The following is a 25,763-nucleotide window of genomic DNA, read 5'->3' on the forward strand; positions in this document are numbered from 1 at the left end:
CAACTGCAAAAAACAAACAACATCCAATTAACACATGAAAACATCAAAATTCTGCTGATCGAAACAAAATGAACCAAAATTATCCAGTCAACACATGACAACATAAACCAAATAAGCACAAATCAATATCAACAAAGTAACATTCACAGCACATCCCATCAAAGCATGTCAGAATAGGTTGATATGTTTCTGGGACCTGGGGTGGGACATGAGGTGAGGCCAGGCACTTGACTTCATAATCACTGATGCCACCTTGGCAAATATGAACACGCAGAGCTGTCCAGCCGCCAAGATGCCTACGCAGCAACAGACCAAAGACTGACATGCGTGAACGCATTAACTTAAACCTGCAAGCGAACACACAGACTGTGGAGATAGACACAAGTGAATAGGTACAGCAAGGAAGTGGTTTGACATTGCATGCATGAACGCACCGAGGCACTTGGTGTTTGGCAGAGAGAGTAAGATTTTAGCTGATCTTAATGAAAGGTTTGGTATATCAGAGAGTGAGAACTAGGATTTTACTGGTAATACAGTGTCTTGAATGTGTAATTATACTTTCAGTGTCAATGCAAACACGTACGACCAGCCTAATGGTATATAACAGTATCAGGGGCCATGGCTGATATACTGAATGGAATTCATAGAGAATGTTTTGGCTATAAGAAAGATTTCAAGGCCTATGATTTTGGCTAGTGTTCCACATATGCTTTCTATACATGTATTCATAGCCCTGACCAATTATCTCCTGTTACTGAATTACAAAAGGTACACTAATTCTGGGTTATTTTATTTTAAAATACTAACACTCAAAATCAGTTACTGTAAGGTGACATTTGTTTTATTTTGAGAAATATACTTAACTAAAGTATTGAAATATTTTGTTTGCATTAAGTATTCAAGTTTGAAAAAAATATTTGATAGACATCTTTGGCTGCAATAACATTAGGTTTTTTGGTGTGTACCAGCTTATCAGAGTGATTCTGTCCATTTCTTCTTGGCAGATTTTCTCTACATTGTTCAGGTTGGTTTTCAAATAGGGCCACAGATTATCAATAGGGATTGAGATCAGGACTTTGACTGGGACGCCGTAGGGCATTCACCTTTTTGTTCTTTAGCCACTCCAATGTTTCTTTTGCATTGTACTTAGGATCATTTTCAAGCTGAAAAGTGAATTTCCTCCCAGTCTTCATTTTTCTGCAGACTGAAGCAGGTTCTCTTGCAGTATTTCCCTTTTATTTCCTCCATGTATCCGAGGCTCTTGATACAGTATGATTGACTGGTGCATCATTGCTTAACTTCCAGCCACTGAACTCTATAGGTCCTTCAAAGTGATTGTTGGTCTCTCTGTGGCTTTTCTTACGAGTCTGCTTTTTGGTTGCTTGCTGAGTTTTGATTATTGTAAAGGGGCCTGGGCCCGGTTTCCCAAAGCACTAAGATGATCGTAAGATGCATTTAAGTGCCTCCTTATTTTATCAGTGCCTTTCCTGAAAGCATCGTTACTAAGTGGCTCATAACATCACTCGTTAATTAAGGAGTGTTCCGGACCACTCGTTAGTCCATCTTAACCGTTCTTAACAGGCACTTTACTGTTATTGTGAAATAGCGCCTCCCTGAACATGCAAAGAATGATCTGGAACAGTTAATATTAAGGCAATAGAACAAAGAAAAATTATCAGAACAGGTTTAATTTAGACAAATTATATAATAAGTGCATGAGTGGATGTGAATGTAATTGAATGCAACTGTCAACTGAGGATAAAGAAAAATGTAAGTAAAACAAGAAATAATTAAGAAAAAGTGTTGAAAATGAACGTTCACACGTCTGATATAAAAAGTCTACTCACCCTTGTTAAAATGCCAGGTTCTTGTGATGTAAAAAAATGAGACCAGGTTATTGTAAGTTTTTTATTTTTCTTTTCTCCCCCTCGAAGATTTCAGTTTGTTTTTCAATTGAATTGTTCACATTATAGGTCACATTAAAAGTGGACAAGGTTCTGACATGTTTATCTTTGTCTCATTCTTTTACATCACAAAAACCTGGCATTTTAACAGGGGTGTGTAGACTTTTTATATCCACTGTATGTGGTAGAGCTGTTCTGTGATCTCAGGTCTTGGGTATGTATGTTATAGTGCTGTTCTGTGATCTGAGGTCTTGTTCTTTAGTCCTTAATGGTGTGGTTGTGCTGTTCTGTGATTTGAGGTCTTAGGTATGTATTTGGTAGTGCTGTTCTATGATCTGAAGTTTTGGGTATGTATTTGGTAGTGCTGTTCTGTAATCTGAGGTCTTGTTCTTTAATCCTTAATGGTGTGGTAGTGCTGTTCTGTGATCTGAAGTCTTGGGTATGTATGTGGTAGTGCTGTTCTATGATCTGAAGTCTTGGGTATGTATTTGGTAGTGCTGTTCTGTGATCTGAAGTTTTGGGTATGTATTTGGTAGTGCTGTTCTGTAATCTGAGGTCTTGTTCTTTAATCCTAAATGGTGTGGTAGTGCTGTTCTGTGATCTGAGGTCTTGGGTATGTATGTGGTAATGCTGTTCTATGATCTGAAGTCTTGGGTATGTATGTGGTGGTGCTGTTCTGTGATCTGAGGTCTTGGGTATGTATGCGGTAATGCTGTTCTGTGATCTGAGGTCCTGGGGATGTACAGTGTATATAAAAAGTCTACACTCCCCAGTTAAAATGGCAGGTTTTTGTCGTCTGCTATATAAATCATGTCAGAACATTTCCCCCTTTTAATGTGACCTATAATGTGAACAATTCAATTGAAAAACAAACTGATATCTTCGAGGGGGGGAAATGAAAAGTAAAAACCTTACAATAACCTGGTTGCATAAGTGCGCACAGCCTCTTATAACTGTGGATGTGGCTGTGTTAAGAATTAAATTCATGTTGAATAGAAGTCATTACACACCTGCCATCGTTTAAAGTGACTCTGATTAATCACAAATAAAGTTCAGCTGTTCTAGTAGGATTTTCCTGACATTTTCTTAGTTGCATCTCAGAACAAAAGCTGTGGTCCGCAGAGAGCTTCCAAAGCATCAGAGGGATCTCATTGTTGAAAGATATCAGTCAGGAGAAGGGTACAAAATAATTCTCCAAAGCATTAGATATACCATGAAACACAGTGAAGACAGTCATCATCAAGTGGTGTAAATATGGCACAACAGAGACATTACCAAGAACTGGACATCCCTCCAAAATTGATGAAAAGACGAGAAGAAAACTGGTCAGGGAGATTTCCAAAAGGCCTACAGCAACATTAAAGGAACTGCAGAAATTTCTGGCAAGTACTGGCTGTGTGTGAACAATCTCCCGTATTCTTCATATGAATGGGCTATGGGGTAGGGTGGCAAGACGGAAGCCTTTTCTTACAGAGCACACATCCAAATCCACAAAAGCATGGCTTCACCAGAAGAAGATTAACGTTTTGGAATGGCCCGGCCAGAGCCCAGTCCTGAATCCAATTGAACATCTGTGGGGTTATCTGAAGAGGGCTGTGCACAGGGGATGTCCTCGCAATCTGACATATTTGGAGCGCTTTTGTAAAGAAGAGTGGGCAAATATTGCCACGTCAAGATGTGCTATGCTAATAGACTCCTACCCAAAAAGACTGAGTGCTGTAATAGGTGCTTCAACAAAGTATTAGTTTAAGGGTGTGCAGACTTATGCAACCAGGTTATTGTGAGTTTTGTATATATATTTTTTTCACCTCAAAGATTTTTATTTGTTTTCCAATTGAATTGTTCACGTTATAGGCCACATTAAAGGTGGAAAAAGTCATGACAAGATTTATCTTTGTCTCATTCTTTTACATCACAAGAACCTGGGATTTTAACAGGGGTGTGTAGACTTTTTATATCCACTGTATGTGGTAGTGCTGTTCGGTTGGGGTCTTTGTTGTTACCACAGGGTTGTTTTTGTGGTATGCTGTTTTCCATCGATGAATGGGGTCAGGTGTTCGTGTCTAGACTGCAGCGCTCCGGTTGTTTTGTCTCTGTTCATCACTCAGAGAGGGGAAGAGGACAAGGAAGAGAGTGTTAAAACAGTGTACACAGCCAAGATGAAAACATTTAAAATGTCATAATCCTTTTGGGTGCAATGTTTGGTTAGTATTTTCTGTTTTGCTTTTATTTATTATTCATTTTGTAAAACAAATATGTCCCATGCCAAAAAATGCCCTTTTGAATGAAGGAAACCGAAAGAGAGGAAGAGTGTGAGAGTAGAGAGGTGTTGTCTGTGCCGTGGTTAACCTAATTATGGCCCTGTAGCCTGGCCGACCCTGTAGCCCAGGGGTGTCCAAACTATTCCACGGGGGGCCGTGTGTCACTCTCTCCTTGTACATGATTGACTAATTAGGTTACTGATTGGTTAGTTTCTACCCTCACCTGGTTGTGTAGGTGTGAACAGGGAACCAATTTATAGGAAAAGCCAAAAGCCTGCAGACACACGGCCCTCCGTGGAATGGTTTGGACACCCCTGCTGTAGCCTGACCGACCCTGTAGCCTCTGGGTCAACTTAGATTCTGGCTGGGTTTGCCTGTGTGTCTGTTTATGTGTTCTATGTCAACAGGCATGAATATGCAGGCGTGCTCCTCCCTGGTGTGTTTTTCATATTGTCAAGCAGTGGAAACTTGATTTCAGTAGCAATGTGTTTTACAGTATTTGGACATCCACTCACCTAAAGGATAATTAGGAACACCTGTTCAATTTCTCATGAATGCAATTATCTAATCAACCAATCACATGGCAGTTGCTTCAATGCATTTAGGGGTGTGGTCCTGGTCAAGAAGAACTCCAAACTGAATGTCAGAATGGGAAAGAAAGGTGATTTAAGCAATTTTGAGCGTGGCATGGTTGTCGGTGCCAGACGGGCCGGTCTGAGTATTTCACAATCTGCTCAGTTACTGGGATTTTCACACACAACCATTTCTAGGGTTTACAAAGAATGGTGAAACGTCCAGTATGCGGCAGTCCTGTGGACGAAAATACCTTGTTGATGCTAGAGGTCAGAGGAGAATGGGCCGACTGATTCAAGCTGATAGAAGAGCAACTTTGACTGAAATAACCACTTGTTACAACCGAGGTATGCAGCAATGCATTTGTGAAGCCACAACACGCACAACCTTGAGGCGGATGGGCTACAACAGCAGAAGACCCCACCGGGTACCACTCATCTCCACTACAAATAGGAAAAAGAGGCTACAGTTTGCACGAGCTCACCAAAATTGGACAGTTGAAGACTGGAAGAATGTTGCCTGTTCTGATGAGTCTCGATTTCTGTGGAGACATTCAGATGGTAGAGTCAGAATTTGGCGTAAACAGAATGAGAACATGGATCCATCATGCCTTGTTACCACTGTACAGGCTGGTGGTGGTGGTGTAATGGTGTGGGGGATGTTTTCTTGGCACACTTTAGGCCCCTTAGTGCCAATTGGGCATTCTTTAAATGCCATGGCCTACCTGAGCATTATTTCTGACCATGTCCATCCCTTTATGACCACCATGTACCCTGCCTCTGATGGCTACTTCCAGCAGGATAATGCACCATGTCACAAAGCTCGAATCATTTCAAATTGGTTTCTTGAACATGACAATGAGTTCACTGTACTGAAATGGCCCCCACAGTCACCAGATCTCAACCCAATAGAGCATCTTTGGGATGTGGTGGAACGGGAGCTTCGTGCCCTGGATGTGCATCCCACAAATCTCCATCAACTGCAAGATGCTATCCTATCAATATGGGCCAACATTTCTAAAGAATGCTTTCAGCACCTTGTTGAATCAATGCCCCGTAGAATTAAGGCAGTTCTGAAGGCGAAAGGGGGTCAAACACAGTACTAGTATGGTGTTCCTAATAATCCTTTAGGTGAGTGTAGATTCTGCCTCTTTATACATGTAATGTTTGGTAACTGTATGAGTGAAACTGGCATATTTTCTATTCTGCTGTGTCTAGTCACAGTTTCTGGGGTGTGCGTTTATTTGAAGGGTGTGTATAATGTGGGCTGGTTATGTGTGTATTTCTGAAATCTCTTTTCATGTGAGAGCTTTGCATGCATGTGTGTTGTGTGCGATTTGGTGGGAAGCCCTTTGTTAATATGTTAATGTGTGTGTGCGTGTGTGTGCGTGCGTGTGCACGCCATGGCCCCCAGGTGAGATTGGATGACTCAATGTGTTTTTACACTGATTACTGAAACTGCCACTCCAAGACAGAAAGACAGAGGAGACAGAACAGTCTATATAGACAAATGATATAGGATGGAGGAGAGACATGACATCCTAATAGAGGGTGGAGGAGAGACAGATCACCCTAATAGAGGGTGGAGGAGAGACAGGTCACCCTAATAGAGGGTGGAGGAGAGACAGGTCACCCTGATAGAGGGTGGAGGAGAGACAGATCACCCTAATAGAGGGTGGAGGAGAGACAGGTCACCCTGATAGAGGGTGGAGGAGAGACAGATCACCCTAATAGAGGGTGGAGGAGAGACAGGTCACCCTGATAGAGGTTGGAGGAGATGGAGGATAGTGGGCGGCATATAACAATGTTCTTCCACCATCTCAATCAGCGACTTTTCAAATGACCAGACAGAACTAGACAACACGGACACCCCTCCCATTGGTTCCAGGCTGCCGGCCTCTTTCTCCAGTCACCACTGATCTGACACGACTTGATACCCTGTGAAGGTCACACAGATGGGAACAGAGACAAAGCTCTATCCCGAGAATGCTAAACAGCTTCCTTCCTTCCCTCTTCTTATGTCCGCCTCAACCACTAGTCTGAAGGAAGCCTATTGAGGGAAAGTGGAACGAGGACAAAAGGGGCCGAGGTAGAGACCCAGTCAGCCCATTTCCAGTCACATCTTGAGTAGCCAGGATCCTAGACATTCCAGTCCGTTCCCCCCTCCATATTCTGCCTGCAGTGTGACCCACATCATATCTGTCCACCCAGACCAGACTAATCAGGCGTGATGCAGGGCTAGTGACAGGGAGGGCTTCTGTCGGCCCCCGTTAGCATGGCCCAACCTCCGTCTCTCTGTCTATAGCCTCTTTCGGTGTCTGGACAGTCACCTCGTTTTTCATTTTCTTCATCTCCCATTCATTTCTTTCTATATCTATTCGTCTGTCTATCTGTATCCATCGGTCTGTATTCGCTCTCTCTCGTTTCTTGCTCTCTCTCTTGCTCTCTCTCTCTCTCTCTCTCTCTCTCTCTTGCTCTCTCTCACTCTCTTTTTCTCTTGCTTGGTCAAAAGGATCAGTGACAAACCAGACTTGACCTAACTGCCTTCTGTCTGTGGACGGAGAAGAAGGCACCGTCTTCGGACAGCTGGTGCCTGTCTGTGTAGTGAAGGGTCTTGGTGAATTAGGGCCATCGAATAACAGACCCTTTTCTTTCCTTTTTAATTACGACACGTCTGACCCAGGAACAAGGGAGGCTTGAGTCAGACGGCTCTGAGTGAAGTACACCCCTGAGGAACGGTCATGTGATCCCATGTCATCCGATCTACGGGATGAATCAGTGGTTCAGGTGTCACACGTTTCTCAGGTCGTTCGGGGTGTCCAGGGTTAGGGGAACGGGGCAGGCAATCCTTCACCTAATGGCCAGCAGTCTGTTTGTAGGCCAGCCTGGTTGTCACTCATGGACACTATGAGGCTGTAGTCTAAGTCTTCATCCCCTGCATCACCAACTTTCCAGAATGTTGACTGGCCCGTAGTTCTCGGCTAGTATTTGTTTTTTCGTGCTGTGAAGGAGGCTTCCACAAGTACTGCAGGGATGTTTTGAAAATCTCTTTTGGCATCTGTTTTAGTGACAGCATACATTCTAGAGGTGTGGCATCAACATCATCTGAAGTATCCACCATGCCTTTACTTTGAAAGCACTTTAAATTAAATGGTGTGTGTGCGTGCGCGTGTGTGTGTTCTGATACACAGTCAGCAGGGACACAGCCTGCTATGTTTACACTGGATGTGCTCCATTCCATATTTTCCTCTGGAAGCCACCAACATTATTTTTTCTTTCTATTTCTCCTCTTTTCTTCTCCCCCTTTCTTTTTTGTTTGACCAACTTATCTCTGTCCCGCAGTGTTTGCTTCCCTGTGAGTGGTTTTTTGTTACTTCCATTGGAACCTGATGTGGTCCAGTAACCCCAGCCAGACAGTTAGTCCTATTGAAAGACTAACCACTGGTTTGGAGGGACAGGGTCATTATGACTCGGATTGAAATGTGAGGTCAACCGTAAACTATCAGAATGCTGTCCATAGGTATTTGGACAATGACACAAGTTTTGGGTCTCTACTCCAGCCCATTATGTTTGAAATAAATTCATTTTTCCAAACTCTGCAGACTTTTTTGTTTTTTTTAAGGCCATCCTGTTTTGAGACTAGCTAGTGTTTTTGCACCTTCCAGTCCAGCCTCTGTAGTTTGGCTGGTGAAGTTGTCTGCAAATGGTAGTGGCTGACACATCCACGCCTACCTCCTGGAGAGTGTTCATGATCTGTCAGACTGTTCTTTGTGGTTTATGTCTTCATTATGATGGGCATTATTTGGTCATCTGCTGCAATTGTCTTCCTTGGTCTATCTTGGTCTATTTGCCATTGCTGAGGTGATCAGTGCTTTCTCTCTTCTTAATCTACCAAGGATTTTGGCACTTATGTTTTGACTATGTCTGTAGTCTATTCTGATTTATCTGCATCATGATTGCCATGTTGACTTGCATTGACACTTTAATACATGAGTTGTCAGACACTATCACCCAACTCCAAATGCAAACGCAAAGACATGACTAGGCATTGGCAGCACTCTTGTGCATGCATTAATGATGCAACAAACACATCTGCCTAATAAAAGAGAGCTGTGAAGCAAATTGTCCAAATACATTTGTTACCCTTAAATGGGGGAAACTCTGTATAAAAATAGTGACTGTCCAAATACTTAAAGACTGCACTGACATCTAGTCTATCACAAGACATCTATCACACACACTGCAATGTTGCAGAAAGGGTCAGGACACAGGCACAGGGAGAACTGGGTCTTTAATGAACTAACTAATGTAACAGGAACAGCACAACACTCGTTGGAATAGAATCCTAACAATGACCGACAAGATACATTTTGAAAAGAAGCCACTTTAAACACGGTTCTGTTATAATTTTCCTAGAAAGCATTAGATATAGTACTGGGTGATGTATGGAATTACACACCAACGGAACGACCTTTTCAAAGATTGATGTAATAGTCTGTTTTTTTATATCTGTGGAAGGGCCATATGCACATGGAGGGGTAAATTGGCGGAAATAACACAATGTATTAACTAGTGCTGTGCCAATACAACGATTTAATGTATATTGTATCGATATTCTGATCTCTAGAATCAATGTTTATTTATTATGCTGTCGACAGCCGTCTTTAGTGGTCGCTGAACGGACGTGTTTCTTTAACAATAATTATGTATATATCACACAATCTACCCGATAAAAGCTTGTTGTATTTCCATGGATGTCATCATTGATAAGAAACCAGGAAAGTGACTTTTCTGTTTAATTAATTTCCTTACTCAAAAATGTAGCACCAAAGTGGCCACGACTTCTTAACCTTAGGAGAGATTGTTTCTGTGTTGTTTGGTGATAGAGGTTAGAAACAACCTGGCACTTTGAAAGCGATAATGAAATCGAGGCGAGTAAAAATTTAACTGTGGCTCTAAATTTTGTGTTGTCCACTTTATGCTATGAAATATTGATATATCTTGATATATTTTAGAGGACAACAGCAACCCTGTTGTGATAACTTGATAGACAAGCACATCAGCTGTGGAGCTAAAATGGTTGCTTGCGTTGCAGCAGTGTTGCCAACTCCTCAGTAAGGAAAGTCGCTATTGGCTGTCCTAAAAGTCGTTAGAAGTCGCTAAATGACGTCATCGCCTAATATGCATAATTTCCCATCAGCAGCATGAATGAATATTTTTATTATTTTTTTACGTACAAAACTCTCGTTGGGGAAAATAATATACATGCGTATTTACAAATGTTGTCCATGTACAAGAAATAATCACCTGAACAAAAAATGCTATTTAATTCAAATTCAAAAGGCTCGAAATTTAGAGTGACACACAAGGGGAGATATCATCATGGTCATGGATTAAGAGAACTGCACCAACTGCACGTGATGTGAGTCGAATCATGAATACAGTGATTTATTTATGTGCAGTGATTTATTTTAGACAAAAAACATTTACATTTTACATTATGGGCGGGAAAAGCCAGCGGGGGCTTCCCGCATTCGTATGCGCGATTCATTTTCAGTCTGGACGCGGAGGAGTTAACATCTCCTGCTCTGACTGCAGCTCGGAGGAACTGCTGTGTGAGGACTGGGCCGCCTGTGAGTGCTTTCAGATGGGGGAGGGGCCCACGGCGGCACCCGCTGCTCATTGAGAAGAGTAAGAACAAGTCTCCAATAACACCACAAAAAGTCGATAGATTTGGCGCTAGTCGCTTTTAAAAAAAAAAGTTGCTAAGGGGGTCTGAAAAGTTGCTAAATCTAGCGACAAAGTTGCTAAGTTGGCAACACTGCGTTACAGTAGCTGTGTAGCCGGCTGACTACTTGGTTGTTTTCTCTTGTTTCTTCCAATTTAATTCAAATATGGAAAATGCCATTGCTAACTAGACAACTAATTATCCGGTTTGTTTGTCTGTCAGACTAAAATAAAGTTGCCTGCCCACAAATATTTTGCTTATGCAGCAACAAGCTCTCTTTCAATAGCCAGCCCGCAAGCAGTAATGTTGTGCTTCGCTGACAACGTTGTCACTTGATCGCGATGATGTCCTGCATCTGCCAAAAGATGTACGCCACATTCTTCTCCTTTACAAAATAATTTACAAAAATTCGAAGGCCTATGTCTTGAGATTTGCCTTGTGCTTACTTTATTAGGATCACATTAGCTGTACGGACATAATTTGGCTGCGGGCTCAATCTGGTCTCAATATATCGTTTTATGCAAATTTAGACGATCATTCTTGTTGATTGTTAATGGGAGAACTAGTTATATTATTCAAAGTTACATTAATGTGTTGACAAATTAAAGAAGAGTATGTTTAGTAATCCACAGACGCATTATAGAATTATATTGGGGTCAAAAAGGGTTGAATAATAAGTTATTTAAAATTGAGTGGTTCTTTTTTTATTAGGGGTTGCTCATGTGGATTAGCTAAAGATTATCCTTTCAAGTATATAGCCTGATATTATTTGAGGTTTTCTTTAGCACTTCGGTAAGTATCGTGATTCAGTTGTGATCAATTGTGATGTATTGAATCGTAACGGGTAACGTGATGTATATCATATGGGAAGGTACTTGCCAATACCTACCCCTTGTATTAACCCACATTAGTTAACTCTGTAAAAAAATAAAAAGCCACAAATAGTATAATATCTTTTTTTTTAATTATTTTACAATGTGGCCTACTAAAAGATTTTGAACAAATAATTACACAGAAGGAGGCCGTTATTTAATTGTCATGTAATGTGTAATTATTCTATCCATTGTGCTTATTTTAGTATTGTGTTATTTAAAGATATTATTTAAAGAGTTCCCCAGTAAATTTGCAACATGCATATCTACTGCATGGTCAGCCCATCAAAAGACCACGTTTTTAAGAGACCCAATCCACCTATTGTGTGAGGGTTTTATTCCACAAGAACTAGAGAGTTGATCCACGTCCTCAATAAGAGGAGGAGGAGGGGCAAAACAAGCCAGAGTGACTCAGGAAGTGGAGTTTTAGCAGGAATGGAGAAAATAGCAGGAATGTGGCATGCCGATCGCCTTGGGACAGAGATGTCCTGATGATGGGCACACGAAGAGCTCAAAAGAGTTGAAGAGAGAAAGACCGACAGATATTGGAAGAAAGAAATGGAAGAAAAAGAGAGATAGGGACAGAGCGGAGGTAGGGACAGAGCGGAGGTAGGGACAGAGCGGAGGTAGGGACAGAGCGGAGGTAGGGACAGAGCGGAGGTTGGGACAGAGCGGAGGTTGGGACAGAGCGGAGGTTGGGACAGAGCGGAGGTTGGGACAGAGCGGAGGTAGGGACAGAGCGGAGGTTGCGACAGAGCGGAGGGGAGGGGCGGGCGGACGGACGGGAGGGGCGGGCGGATGGACGGGAGGGGCAGACAGAGCGGAAGGGAGGGGCGGGCAGAGCGGAGGGGAGGGGCGGGCAGAGCGGAGGGGCGGGCAGAGCGGAGGGGAGGGGAGGGGCGGGCAGAGCGGAGGGGAGGGGCGGGCAGAGCGGAGGGGCGGGCAGAGCGGAGCGGGGGACATAGCGGAGCGGAGCGGGGGACATAGCGGAGTGGAGGGGGGACAGAGTGGAGGGGCGGGCGGAGCGGAGAGGGGGAACAGAGTGAGCGGAGTGGGGGACAGAGTGGTGGGGAGGCTCGGACAGAGTGGAGTGGGGGGAGGGGCGGGCAGAGCGGAAGGAGGGGGCAGAGCGGAGGGGAGGCGCTGACAGAGCGGAGCGGAGGGGGCGGGAACAGAGCGGAGCGGAGGGGGCGGGAACAGAGCGGAGCGGAGGGGGCGGGGACAGAGTGGAGCTGGGGGGGGGGGACAGACAGAGCAAATGGAGACAGACAGAGTAGAGGGACAGGATATGAGGGTCACCAGAGATCTAATTTCAACTCCTACTGTCGTATTAAAGCAGTGGAATGGTAATAGACTAGTCTGTTAGTTTGTTTATGTGTGTCGGCTTGAGTGTGTTTGTCTGTGTGCTTCCTGGGTGAAACAAACCTCAACTGGACAAATCTATTACCCCTCCTCACATACAGAAACAACCCTCAACTGGACATAATCTTGCACCCTACCTATACTTTTTTGTTATTCTTGGTAATTTACTAATGCACAGTCTACTATTTTTATGCTCAGTCCACTGTTCTTATTTATTTTGACTTCCCTTATTGCTTTTGTATTGTATTTATTGTGCACCAATGGCCAGAACAAATTCCTTGTTTGTTGTGAAACATACTTGGCAATAAAATCCTTTCTGATTCTGAATTTAGAGTTTTCATGTGTGGGTGTGTGTGAGTGTGTGTGTGTGTGTGTGTGTACTGTCCCAGGTGGCATGGCAGCCTACTTAAGCTATATAGGTCCTGCTACCCTGCAGCCCCCTGGCCCTGACACACACACGCACTTATACACTCCCTCCCACCTTGCCAGAAGCAACCGGCTTATTTATATTAGAAGAGAGAGAATGAAACACTAGAAAGACTTATCTTGCATGTTTGAGACGAACTGCACAATCGAGTGCATATCAAACAATACGCATGTGCACTGCACAGAAACACTGCACAGATCCAGATACGACACAATTGTCTTCACGCAGACCCCCGGTGGGTGGGGAGGTGTCTTGAGTCTTCTTCGATATGTCTCGAAATTTAGTGTAATGTAACTTAGCCCAGAGCCACTTAGGCTGACCAGACAGACATAGAGTAGATCCGGAACACCTGCCACATAGAACATCTGACCAGACAGACGGAGAGTAGATCCAGAACACCTGCCTCGTAGAACATCTGACCAGGCAGACGGAGAGTAGACCCAGAACACCTGCCTCGTAGAACATCTGACCAGACAGACGGAGAGTAGATCCAGAACACCTGCCTCGTAGAACATCTGACCAGGCAGATGGAGAGTAGATCCAGAACACCTGCCTCGTAGAACATCTGACCAACAAATTTCATCTGTCCTCAAATTTACTGCTACTAATTCCTCTCTAACATGGAACTTTTAGTTTTCATTGGTAATGCATGGGGGGAAAATACCTTCCCCCTATAGCTCACTGGCTCTGCCTTCACAGTGCAGTTTTGACTAGCTCTGCCTTTACAGTCCAGTAGTTGACTGGCTCTGCCTTTACAGTCCAGTAGTTGACTGGCTCTGCCTTCACAGTCCAGTAGTTGACTGGCTCTGCCTTCACAGTCCAGTAGTTGACTGGCTCTGCCTTCACAGTCCAGTAGTTGACTGGCTCTGCCTTCACAGTCCAGTAGTTGACTGGCTCTGCCTTCACAGTCCAGTAGTTGACTGGCTCTGCCTTCACAGTCCAGTAGTTGACTGGCTCTGCCTTCACAGTCCAGTAGTTGACTGGCTCTGCCTTCACAGTCCAGTAGTTGACTGGCTCTGCCTTCACAGTGCAGCAGTTGACTGGCTCGGCTAGTTGACTAGTTCTGCAAGACAAGTAAATTCACCCTCCATATTCTGTTTCTGTGTGGAGTGAAGACATTAGCGCATGGATGTTATTGGCATTGTTCTTGACAGCGTGTGTGTGACTATATGAGGTCCAATGCGTGATAGGCAGGCCCATTAGCAGCTAGATGTCAGAGCACCATGTGACCGGGCTAGGAATTCTGGGTCAGGCTCTTTCTGCCTGGCCAACACACACCGTTGCCATCCCCTCAGTTGGACCAGTTCTAGGAGAGCTGATGGTCCGCTTGTAATTGTCGGTCTGCCCACCCTTCCACCCGTCGACTCTCCTTCCTTCTATATGGATCATCGTTGTTCTCGACCCAAGTCTTGGGGCTTGGCTTTGAGCGCCCTGAGACTCCGACACAAAGCCTTCAAAAACAGGTAGAGGGGAGAAGGGAAGGGTTTAAAAGAGAACTCGGTTGATAGTCACGTCTGTGTGGGTAACAGTCTAGTTTAGGAATTTGGTGTTTGTGTGAGGGGAACAGAGAGCTCCATAGAAAGTAATGTAAAAAACAAGTATCTTTTTTATATGACTGTCTATTACACAGTCCATTAAAATGCTGTTCATTTGTGACCAAATGGGAAAAAAAACTAAAAGATAGACTAACCAGTACTGTGTTAGATGGCAGTGGTTGTCACTATGATGTCCATGGAATTTTCAGCCTAAAACCCTCATTTTACTCTTGGTCAGTTGTTTGCCTTTTGTACAGCCACAGTACGAACACCCAGAGGGGTGCAGTTTTTTCTATAGACCTCCATCAGAGATGCTGAGAGTAGCCTGGTTGTCTTTGTCTTGTACGCTGCCTCCTCTTTCAGAGCCCGGCTAGTGTGTGCCAGTCCTCCTCCAGCGTGGGAGAAATTGACCTCCGTTACAACCATGGCTCCATTTGACGTCACTTGATGAAAGTGGATGGGGTTCTGCTGTGTTAGTGTGAGAGAGGAAGAGGAGAGGCAGTACTTGGTGCTCGGCTGTTTGGGAATGTGTGTTGTGTCGATATGGTGGAGGAATTATACTGGGACTGCTCAGGGCTGTTTTCTGGTCAAATCACAGCCAAGGCTAGTGGTTAAAGTTCAGTAGAGCTTAGATACAGACACGCAAATGTAAGTTCAAACGTCCTTGATGTAAACCACAAACACAGTTATCAACATGGAAACACATACATAGATGGAAAGACACGCACACAATTTGCATCTTAGCTTTCATGTTGCTAAGTAGAATCAGCTCTCTGTTCTGGATGTGAAGTCATCTCAGTGTGCTTCCCTGCCTCCTGAGCTTTGTCTGTACATTTGTGAGTGTACATTGTCTTCATGTGTCTGTGTTTTTGTGTAAGCTGGGACATCAGCCAGTGACATAGGAACACATGCTTTTTCTTGATGTCAGTGGAAATTAGAACGCTGTGAAGTGTTTCATAACGCACATTATATTCAAAGTCAAGTGCTAGTTTTGGGCCAGTACCTGTATCTATGTGATGTTTTGGGCCAGTACCTGTGTCAGTGTGCTGTTGTGGGCCAGTACCAGTGTCAATGTGCTGTTGTGACCCAGTATCAGTGTTTATGGGACGTTGTGAGCCAGTACCACTGTCTATGGGCTGTTGTGAGCCAGTACCACTGTCTATGGGACGTTGTGAGCCAGTATCAGTGTCTATGGGACGTTGTGAGCCAGTATCAGTGTCTATGGGCCGTTGTGAGCCAGTATCAGTGTCTATGGGCCGTTGTGAGCCAGTATCAGTGTCTATGGGACGTTGTGAGCCAGTATCAGTGTCTATGGGACGTTGTGAGCCAGTATCAGTGTCTATGGGCCGTTGTGAGCCAGTATCAGTGTCTATGGGCTGTTGTGAGCCAGTATCAATGTCTATGGGCTGTTGTGAGCCAGTATCAATGTCTATGGGCTGTTGTGAGCCAGTACCAGTGTTTATGGGATACTGTGGGCCAAGACCAGTGTCTATGTGGTTTTATATGTATGCTTCTGTAGTAAAATGTGTCTGGCTGGGTGCCCAGGCTTTGTTTGTCTGGCTCATATGGATTTCTGTTAGGGATGGCACAATCATTGTATAACCATGTAACCGACAGTAAATTATTCAAATAAAATCATCAGCAGAAATACTAATCGGATATAACAGTGTTCACATTCATTAAGCTGACCAACAGCTGTCACCCAAAGTCTTTAACCGAGAGCCATAGTTTTTGCAGGTGCTTGTTGGTGTGTTTTAGTCTGTACTGTAGGGAGCAGTACATTATCCACTGGTTGCCTATTGAAAACAAATACAGTACCAGTCTGATGAGCACCTATTGACTGGTGAGCCCTGACCCTGCAACACAGCGCTGGTAATGAGTGTGCAGGCATGTGAGTATAATTAGTGTCTGTCTGATTGTGTGTCATTCATAGCCTACAGTAAAAAACATACTATGCAGTCCTCAAAACCCCACATTCACCTTCATCACTCGGATCTCTGTAGTCTATAGTCAAGCCATTCCAGCCTTCTTCTGTGGTGTGGAATTGGAGAACAGAGCTGTTCCTATAGCAGTGAGTGGTGGATGTTTACTTGGATAGAAGAACAGTAGCTAAATCTGAGCTGAGGCGGGGTGATGGACACTATCAACAAAGGCCAGACTAGTGGATATGATAATCTGTGTACAGAGAGGAATACACCATGACAAGGCAGAGCTTTAAAGACTGATCAATGTTAATGTATTGTACAGACAGGAACGTGCAGAGTCCGATTCAAAAGGATGTGGGAGGTGATTGGTAATACATAGATGACAGGTCCGTGATGGCGTCTGTGGAGAGTGTGGGGGAGGAGCTGCGTGACGTCAGACAGGAATGCTGCAGACTGAAATAGCAGTGAGATCTCACTTCCCTGGCCTGGCCTGTTCAGAGCAGACATACTGAAATCTCACTTCCCTGGCCTGGCCTGTTCAGATGTAGTGGATAAGAGAAACGAATGAGTCAGCTGGTCGGCCTTCTGATATAGACAGATTGAGGGAAGGAGAGAGGGACGGGCAGACAGACAAAGAGAGGGACAGACAGACGTAATGTATCCCTGTGGCAAGTTGAATTGGTAGCAATAATGTTGATGATACAATTAATAATGGTGGTAAAGCAACTTTCATAAAACCTAAAGAATCTGTACAGCAAAGAGGATAAAATCAACAAACAACAATATAATTTAACAAGTGCTGAGTTAGGGCTGAGCGAAGCTGAGAGAGGCCAGATTGAACTGATGGTGTTTGAGACTGTTTTGAAGAAGCTGGGGAAGAGATGAAACATACTGAATACATCGGTCCCCCATGGTACGCAACCTTGTTTTGGGGACCACTGCATCTTTTTCTTTCCTTTCCAAAAAAGTTGAAAAGGAATGTTTTGAGTGAGGAACAGAAGGGTTCAATTTGCAATTTGGTCTCTTAATTTGAACCCTTCTGTTCCTCACTCAAAATCTTCCTTTTCGATTTTTTTGGATAAGTAAAGAAAAAGGTGCTGTGGTCTCTTAGTTTTTTCCGGAGCTGTATCTGCATGACCTCAGTTTTGTTGCGGCTGAGTTTGATTAAATGTTATATCAGTCAAAACTTGAAAAAACACTTTGTTGAAAAATATTTAACAGTTGCTATACCATACCAATGGTAGAGGATGAGTTATAAATGTAACACACCAGTATTTCTGTTTTGCGTAGTGGGTATTAATGTTCCTTGTTTACATGTAGGTCCGTGGAGATAATATACTGTAATAACACAGGGATTTATATATCACTTTTCAAGGATATAGCTCGGCTAGCATTAGACGCCAAAGAAACTGTCAGAATTAGTCAGCACAGCACAAGGAAATCTGAATCAAAAAGATAGTAGAGGGAGCTAAGGGAAGACCTTTGGAAGCGATGGGGTTGAAGGCGGTCCTGATTGACTCGGACAGTTGTCGGTAGGGAATTCAAGAGCCCGGGATAAAGCCCTGTCAAAGAAGCACCAGAGCTTGGACCTGGAGAAGATGAGGTGGCCAGCTAGTGGAACGGAGTGAGTTGGTAGGGAAGAAGGCCAGAAAGGTAGTGAGGGCAAAGTGGTGGTGGGCTTTATATGTTAGCAGAGGGTTCTTGTTGTATGCATTAGGAGGCAGTGAGCCAGTGGAATTCACATATGAGAGGAGTGATGTGTGAGAAGTCTGGCTGCAGTGTTTTAAACCGTTTGGAACCATTTGAGCGGACAGGTTTGGTTAGGTCATGACTGGTTAATAGGAGGGTGTGGTCCATGACTGGATTTTGGCTAGAAACAGGAGGTTGGAAATAGGCAGAGAGTTGTTAACTGGATTTAGTCCTTGTTCCTTTAGGATATGTGTGACAGTCAGTTTTATTGGAGAACAAAAAGTCCCAGTCAAAGATTCTTGCTTCTCTTTGTTTTTGGTTTTCTGCTCTGCCTAAAGCTTACATCAGTGCTTCAGCGTCATTTGGGGTTCCATAATAAATTATGCCATTGACTCTTTAGTAGTCCACATCATCGCCTGTAGCTGTTGTGGCTGTCACCTCTCTGAGAATTGACAGTGCTTCATTCAGGGAATTGAGGATGTCCTTTTTGATGTCGTCTGTTGTGTTAGTGTGGTCCACATGTCCACTAAACTGTTTCCTTGTGATATCTTTGGCTCCCACTGGGAAGTGCATGTTCTTTTCAAGTTTCACTGTAAACAAAACCTGATACAGCCTACAGCAACCAGAAACATGTTTACAGGATACTATCACTGTTTCATCAGTGTTTGATTTGAGCTCCTTACACAGCCATAAGAATGTCTGCACATCACCTGAGGATACATTCAGAAAAGCCTGTCTAATACTGTTACCATCCAGACCCTTTTTTTTCACAACACAGTTCAGTGTTCCCATGTGCTTCATCACAACTTGCCTGGTAATCTCTGATAGACATCAGTGACTGGAGGAACTGGCACCATCGTTCCCCAAATTGCCACCGCTTTTTCTGAATTGAGGATGCGTCCATTTCCTGTTTCCCTATGATTACGGAAAAGGTAGAATTAAGTATAGATGGCAAGAATACATTTAGGTAAACTGAATGTGATGAAATTAATCCATATAAATTAGACAAACATTATAATGTAATGTTATTATGAAATGTTATTTCATGTTCATGTATCTGTACATTTGTCATGGACAGCTATTGTAGAAAGAAGCCAAATGAAAAATGTAGGATAGAGATGTTAATAAAATGGCAGAAGCAGTATGACATCTGTTTTACCAATATATCGCTGTGTGTAAATTGTCTTCAGCTATGTATACAGCTCCGGAAAAAACTGAGAGACCACTGCCTTTTTTTTCTGTTCTTCACTCAAAACCTTCATTTATGACTTTTTTGGAAAGGAAAGAAAAAGGTGCAGTTGTCTCTTATTTTTTCCGGAGCTGTATATTGACTAAATGCGCTTTGAACGAGGTAGTAAGCACTCATTGCCAACCATCACTGGCCAGGAATGTCTTAATATATAAATGTATAACAACACACAGCGTTTCCCCTGTCAAACTCTTTCCAGTGGTGTCTGAAATATGCACGTGACGTATGTCTTGTACTAACATTCACATTTACTGGCTTACTGCATCCTGTGAATAGAATTACATGCTTTTTATTTTGCTGTGTAGTTACTCATACAGTGTCCTGGTAGGTCATAGACATAGTGTATCTGATCACGGTCTCTGTGGGTCTCTAGCTGTCACATTCTTCATGTATTGGTGGGAGTTGCTGTTAGTTACATTATTCCAAACTAATTGTATCATCAAAAACAAATACCTGCTCCCTGGATCCCCTTCCTGCGACTCTCATCAAGGTTTACCTTCTTGCCCTCTGTCAATACATCACTCAAGTAGTCAATCTCTCTCTCCCATGGCATTGTCCCCTCAAACTACAAAACTGCTGCAGTCACACCCATCAAAAAGTATCCTTGTCTGGACCCCAACAGACATAGCTTCTGCCCCATCTCCAACCTCCACTTCCTTGCAAAGACCCTCAAAAGGACTTTTGCCTCCCAACTGCAATGTCACTTAATCAGTAACAGTTTAATCAAGCCTCTTCAATCTGGGTTCTGACCACTCCACAGTACTGAAACCGTCGTACCTCCTCATCTCTGCTGATGCTGGTGCCCTCAACATCCTTTTCCTCCTGGGCCTGAGTGCTGCGTTTGACACAGTTAGTCATGAGATCCTCCTCACCAGGCTGGAGGCTCTGGGTGTTGAGGGAACCGTACACTCATACCTCACCAACCAGACACACTAAATCTCCCTCAATGACACTCATACCTCACCAACCAGACCCACTACCTCCCCCTCAATGTCACTCATACCTCACCAACCAGACCCACTACATCTCCCTCAATGTCACTCATACCTCACCAACCAGACCCACTACATCTCCCTCAATGTCACTTATACCTCACCAACCAGACCCACTACATCTCCCTCACTGACCCTCAATGGCTATAATTCGGATTCAGCTGCAGTCACACAGGGTGTCCCCCAGGGCTCTGTCCTTGGACCCTGGCTCTTCATCATCTACGTCCTCCCCCTTGGTCAGATCCTCCACCATTTCAAACTTCCACAGCTATGCCGACCACACTCAAATTTACCTTTGCACCAAATCTCTCACCAACCCAACTTTGGTCCACATTGAATCTTGCCGGTCTACAATAAAATCATGGATGTAGCAAAACGTCCTCAAGCTCAACAGGGATAAAATGGAAGTACTACTCATAGGCACTAAGTCCACGCTCACCAAAACTGGCACCTTCACTCTTACCATCGACAACACCGGTGTCTCTCCTTCTCCCTGTGCACGCAACCAAGGCATCATCCTGGACTCCTCCCTCAGCTTTGAACAACACATAGAACAGACAGTCGTATCCTCATTCTTTCACCTCTGCAGCATTGCCAAGCTAAAGGCCTCCCTCTCCTGTACCGCCGCTGAAACCTTCATACATGCATTCATCTCCTCCTGCTTGGACTACTGCAACTCGCTTCTTTCTGGCATCAACTCTTCTTCTCTCTATAAGCTACAAATGGTCCAAAACTCAGCAGCCAGACTTCTCCCCCACACCAAGTCCTGGCAGCACGTCAGCCCTATCCTCTGGGAACTCCACTGGCTTCCTGTCCCTCAGTGCATTGATTATAAAATTATTCTGCTCACCTTTAAAGCCCTCCATCAGCTTGGTCCATCCTACCTCTCTGATCTTATTCCCCATTACCAACCATCTCGTCACTTCGCTCTGCTACAGCTTATCACCTCACCATCCCCCGGTCCAAGCTGCGGCGCATTGGAGACAGGGCATCCTCCAGGGCTGCTCCAAGGCTTTGGAACTCTCTTCCACAATCAGTCTGTGACTCTGAATCTGTTACCACCTTCATCCACCGCCTCAAGCCTCATCTGTTCAAACAACCCCTAGCCCCTGCCCGTTCACTTCATCCAGTGTCACGTCTGGGTGCTTTTCTACATTTGTCTGTGTATTGTCTAATCGCTCTCCTTGGATGTTGTTTGTTTTGTACCAGATTTAAAGGGTCTTTGGGTCCCAGAAATGCGCTAAGTATGTATTATTATTATTATTATTATTATTATTATTATTATAAACCAGCTGCCCACTGAGGTCTCAGGCCAGAGTCTGTGGGAGAAGGGAAACTGTCCGTACTCCCACTTGTCACTCACTGAGTGATCCTCTCTGTGCTGGTGGTCAACGTTCATTTCTCTGCTCTGCTGAAAATCATGTAAGTCTCGCTCCATATGTAAAAAAATAAAATAAATGAAACTGTTACGAAATTAATTGTTTAAACTGTTTCACACTTTAACCGAATGATGCACACTCCATTCTGGATCTACCGTGTTCATACTCTGGTTCAGGTCTGTTTGATTAATGAATGATGTCATCAAATCACATCATAATTTATTCTCTATCTTCAGCGATTGAATGTCATAAAGTAAATCAGTGATTCTGTGATTTTTCTTGATTTATTAAGTTCAGTAAGACGTTTTCTAGTTTTTTTGCCGGACCGTGTAAGCGGAGCTGGCCAAGAAGAGTCTCTTACTGAGTGAGTGACTGACTGAATACCCATTGTTAAATAGCGTAGTGGTTAGGGTCGCGGGCTGCCATGCAGGCAACTGGTGTTGGATCCTCGATTCTCTCGTCTTTTCACATGACACAAAGTCAATCTTCGTCACCTACAGTGAGGGAAAAAAACATTTGATCCCCTGCTGTTTTTGTAAGTTTGCCCACTGACAAAGAAATGACCAGTCTATAATTTTAATGGTAGGTTTATTTGAACAGTGAGAGACAGAATAACAAAAAAAATAAACAACAAGATTGTAGACCTACAGAAGGCTGGAATGGGCTACAAGACCATCGCCTAGCAGCTTTGTGAGAAGGTGATAACATTTGGTGCGATTATTCGCAATTCACTAAATAACTGTCTCCCTCTGTATGGGGCTCCATGCAAGATCTCACCTCGTGGAGTTGCAATGATCATGAGAACGGTGAGGAATCAACCCAGAACTACACGGGAGGATCTTGTCAATGATCTCAAGGCAGCTGGGACCATAGTCACCAAGAAAACAATTGGTAACACACTACGCAGTGATGGACTGAAATCCTGCAGCGCCCACAAGGTTCCCCTGCTCACGAAAGCACATGTACAGGCCCGTCAATTTGCCAATGAACATCTATCATCGCCCACAGAAATCGACATTGTGATTCCGGATTACATCACCCAGAGGCAGCATATATAGTGAGAACAATAATGAACCCAGAACCGAGCCTCGAGGAACACCAAAACATACCTTTGTTTTGTCAGAGGATATACCATCCACACATACAAACTGATATCTTTCAGATTAATAAGATTAGGCTAGAACATGTCCACATAGTCCAATATGTGTTTCCAGTCTCTCTAAGAGAAGGGAGTGATTAATAGTGTCAAAAGCAGCACTAACATCTAGAAGCTAGGTGACAAGCATTTGTTCAGCAACCGCTAGGTCTACGTTTCCAGAGAGGAAGAAGCCAAATGAGAGCACCTAATTGACAATAACATCTTAGCAAGGAGTTTTTTGATGATGATATGTGTTGCCTTTAGTCAACCTGAAGTTAAAGTTCTTATTTACTATGTGATTCCTATTTGATCTAATAGAAGCTTTGTAATGCTTAGGTTGTTACCAATGCAGCCTACTGATATAAGTAGGACATGGAACATCCAGTAACTTTGCTAAAATGTACTTCACATTGGAACTGTCCCTGTTGAAATTCACAGGGATAGCATTGTATATTACTATCATTTCAATACAGGCTGTTGATGTGAACACCCTTTAATTAATATTCCAAAACATCTAGTGGGATCTCTTCTGCTTTTAGACAAATCCCACATTTTGGTCTCTTTATTATATATATATACAGAATCTCCGAGTATTTCCGAGATGAAGTGGTTTAAAGCATTGACAACCAGTTCTTAGCAGGACCAGGATGTTCAGTTAGACATGATGATTTACCACCATGACTTTAGCAGTGGTGGGCCTAATCAATAGGTCACCAAGGTGATAGGGGTGTTATCACTAAGAAATGTGTTTCCTTAGTGACCATCATGTCCAATATTCAGGGCGTTAGCTCAGTGATATATAGTAATCAAATGTGTTTCCTTGGTAACGGGCAGTTTAGTAATAAATATGTTACCAAAGTGATTTGTGGTTTTAATGGATTGACTGATATGGGTTGAACTGGTGGTGGTGATTTCGAGGGATCTCCAGCTGACAGACTGAGGGATCTCCAACTGTAACAATGCTTTTCTCTTGTCTTTCTCTCGCTCTAGTCTAGGAATGACGAACTGTGTTGATCTATTTTTGTCCATTACAACAGAGGCCTGTATTATAGTGTGTCTCTGTGTGTGTGTGTGTGTGTGTGTGTGTGTGTGTGTTTATTTATGGATGTGTGTGTGTGTGTTTTGCATATTCACATTCCCTCTGAACTGAATAAGAAGTTCTCTCAGTTCTTCAAAGTCCCCTCCACCTGTCCCCTCATCCCTCTCCGGACAGTTCCGTTTCCTGCTCCATCTGCACTGAAGTACCAAACCGGTTTTTAAATGTGAACGTGCGACGGACTGTTGTGTCTCTTTAATGAATGCCGGCCACAGCGCATGCTTTGATTGGGAAGGGCTGGATATGTAACAAAGAGCCTCTGAATACCTTTGCTGAGTGTGATAGATGTGTGCGTGCGCGCGTGTGTGTATTTGTGGAGTGTTATACTGAACATGTTCTGTACTACGGTCTTCCAGTTCTCTGACCTCCATGGCAGACAGGAGCTATGGGCGTGTCCACACACACAGCGAGGTGTTGCTGGCTGGTGAATGCTTGTCTCTGAGATTCTTGTCTAGGCCTGCTCTACACAAACGCGTGCACACAACATTCCAACCAGCACTGGTTTCTTGCATCCACGCTACCCTGAGGTGGGGTAGTTCTTACACAGATCATCTCACACACACACACACGCGCACACACACACGCACACACATTCATTTGCTCTATGTTCTGTCTCGTAGTAACCTGAAACATCAATATCCATCTCCTCTCTCTCTCTCCTCTTCCTCCCTCTCTCACACACTTTCTCCCCACTCCCCATCTCCTCCTTTCTCTCCCTCTCTCTCCTTCACTCCCTCTCCTTTCCCCTCCCCTCTCTCTGTCTCTCCTTCTGTTGTATTGTAATTAGACAGCTCGTACCAGAAGGGACAGACCAGCATCTAGAAGACAGAACACCAAAACAAAACCTTAATGTATTTGTCCTGCAGAGGAAGTGTCTAGATGCTGTTTAAGCAGAATGCCACCTGGCCCGTGGTATTCCCTATATTGGGCACTACTGCCCTGTGGGCCCTGGTTACCCGGTAGTGCACTACTGCCCTGTGGGCCCTGGTTACCAGGTAGTGCACTACTGTCCTGTGGGCCCTGGTTACCAGGTAGTGCACTACTGCCCTGTGGGCCCTGGTTACCAGGTAGTGCACTACTGTCCTGTGGGCCCTGGTTACCAGGTAGTGCACTACTGCCCTGTGGGCCCTAGTTACCAGGTAGTGCACTATATTGGGAAAGGGGTGCCTTTTGGGACACATCGTTAAAGTTAGATGTTGTGTTGCTGCGGTTGTTGTTCAACTTGTGGGCTTTTTCAGATGCACTTGTTGTATTGTTGGTAGTGCATGTCTATATACATCTCCTGGAAGAGAGCCCCTTTTTCTTTCCTTTCCAAAAAAGTCAAAAAGGAAGGTATTTTTCAACAAAGTGTTTTTTCAAGTTTTGACTGATATAACATTTAATCAAACTCAGCCGCAACAAAACTGAGGTCATGCAGATACAGCTCCGGAAAAAACTAAGAGACCACAGCACCTTTTTCTTTACTTATCCAAAAAAATCGAAAAGGAAGATTTTGAGTGAGGAACAGAAGGGTTAAAATTAAGAGACTACTGCAAATTAAACGCTTCTGTTCCTCACTCAAAACTTTTGGAAAGGAAATAAAATGGTGCAGTGGTCTCTTAAAAATTACAAGGGAGTGGGCTTTGTGTTGTTTC

The 25,763-nt window shown here is 43.8% G+C and overlaps 1 protein-coding gene across 6 annotated transcripts in view; it reads left to right on the forward strand.

Annotated features, from left to right (window-relative positions):
* Positions 1 to 25,763, forward strand: part of srpk2 (SRSF protein kinase 2) — a 66,513-nt gene that overhangs the window by 14,862 nt on the left and 25,888 nt on the right. Inside the window, exon 1 of one of the 6 annotated variants that reach the window (XM_029115184.2) lies at positions 14,419 to 14,589. The exons of the other annotated variants lie outside the window; for them this stretch is intronic. Coding sequence (XP_028971017.2) covers positions 14,507 to 14,589 — 83 coding nt within the window. The 5' untranslated portion in view covers positions 14,419 to 14,506. Of the gene's footprint in view, positions 1 to 14,418; positions 14,590 to 25,763 lie in introns of those variants that run through there. 6 annotated transcript variants of the gene reach the window in all.

The sequence above is a fragment of the Esox lucius genome, chromosome 19 (genome assembly GCF_011004845.1).
Source record: "Esox lucius isolate fEsoLuc1 chromosome 19, fEsoLuc1.pri, whole genome shotgun sequence".
NCBI lineage: Eukaryota > Metazoa > Chordata > Actinopteri > Esociformes > Esocidae > Esox > Esox lucius.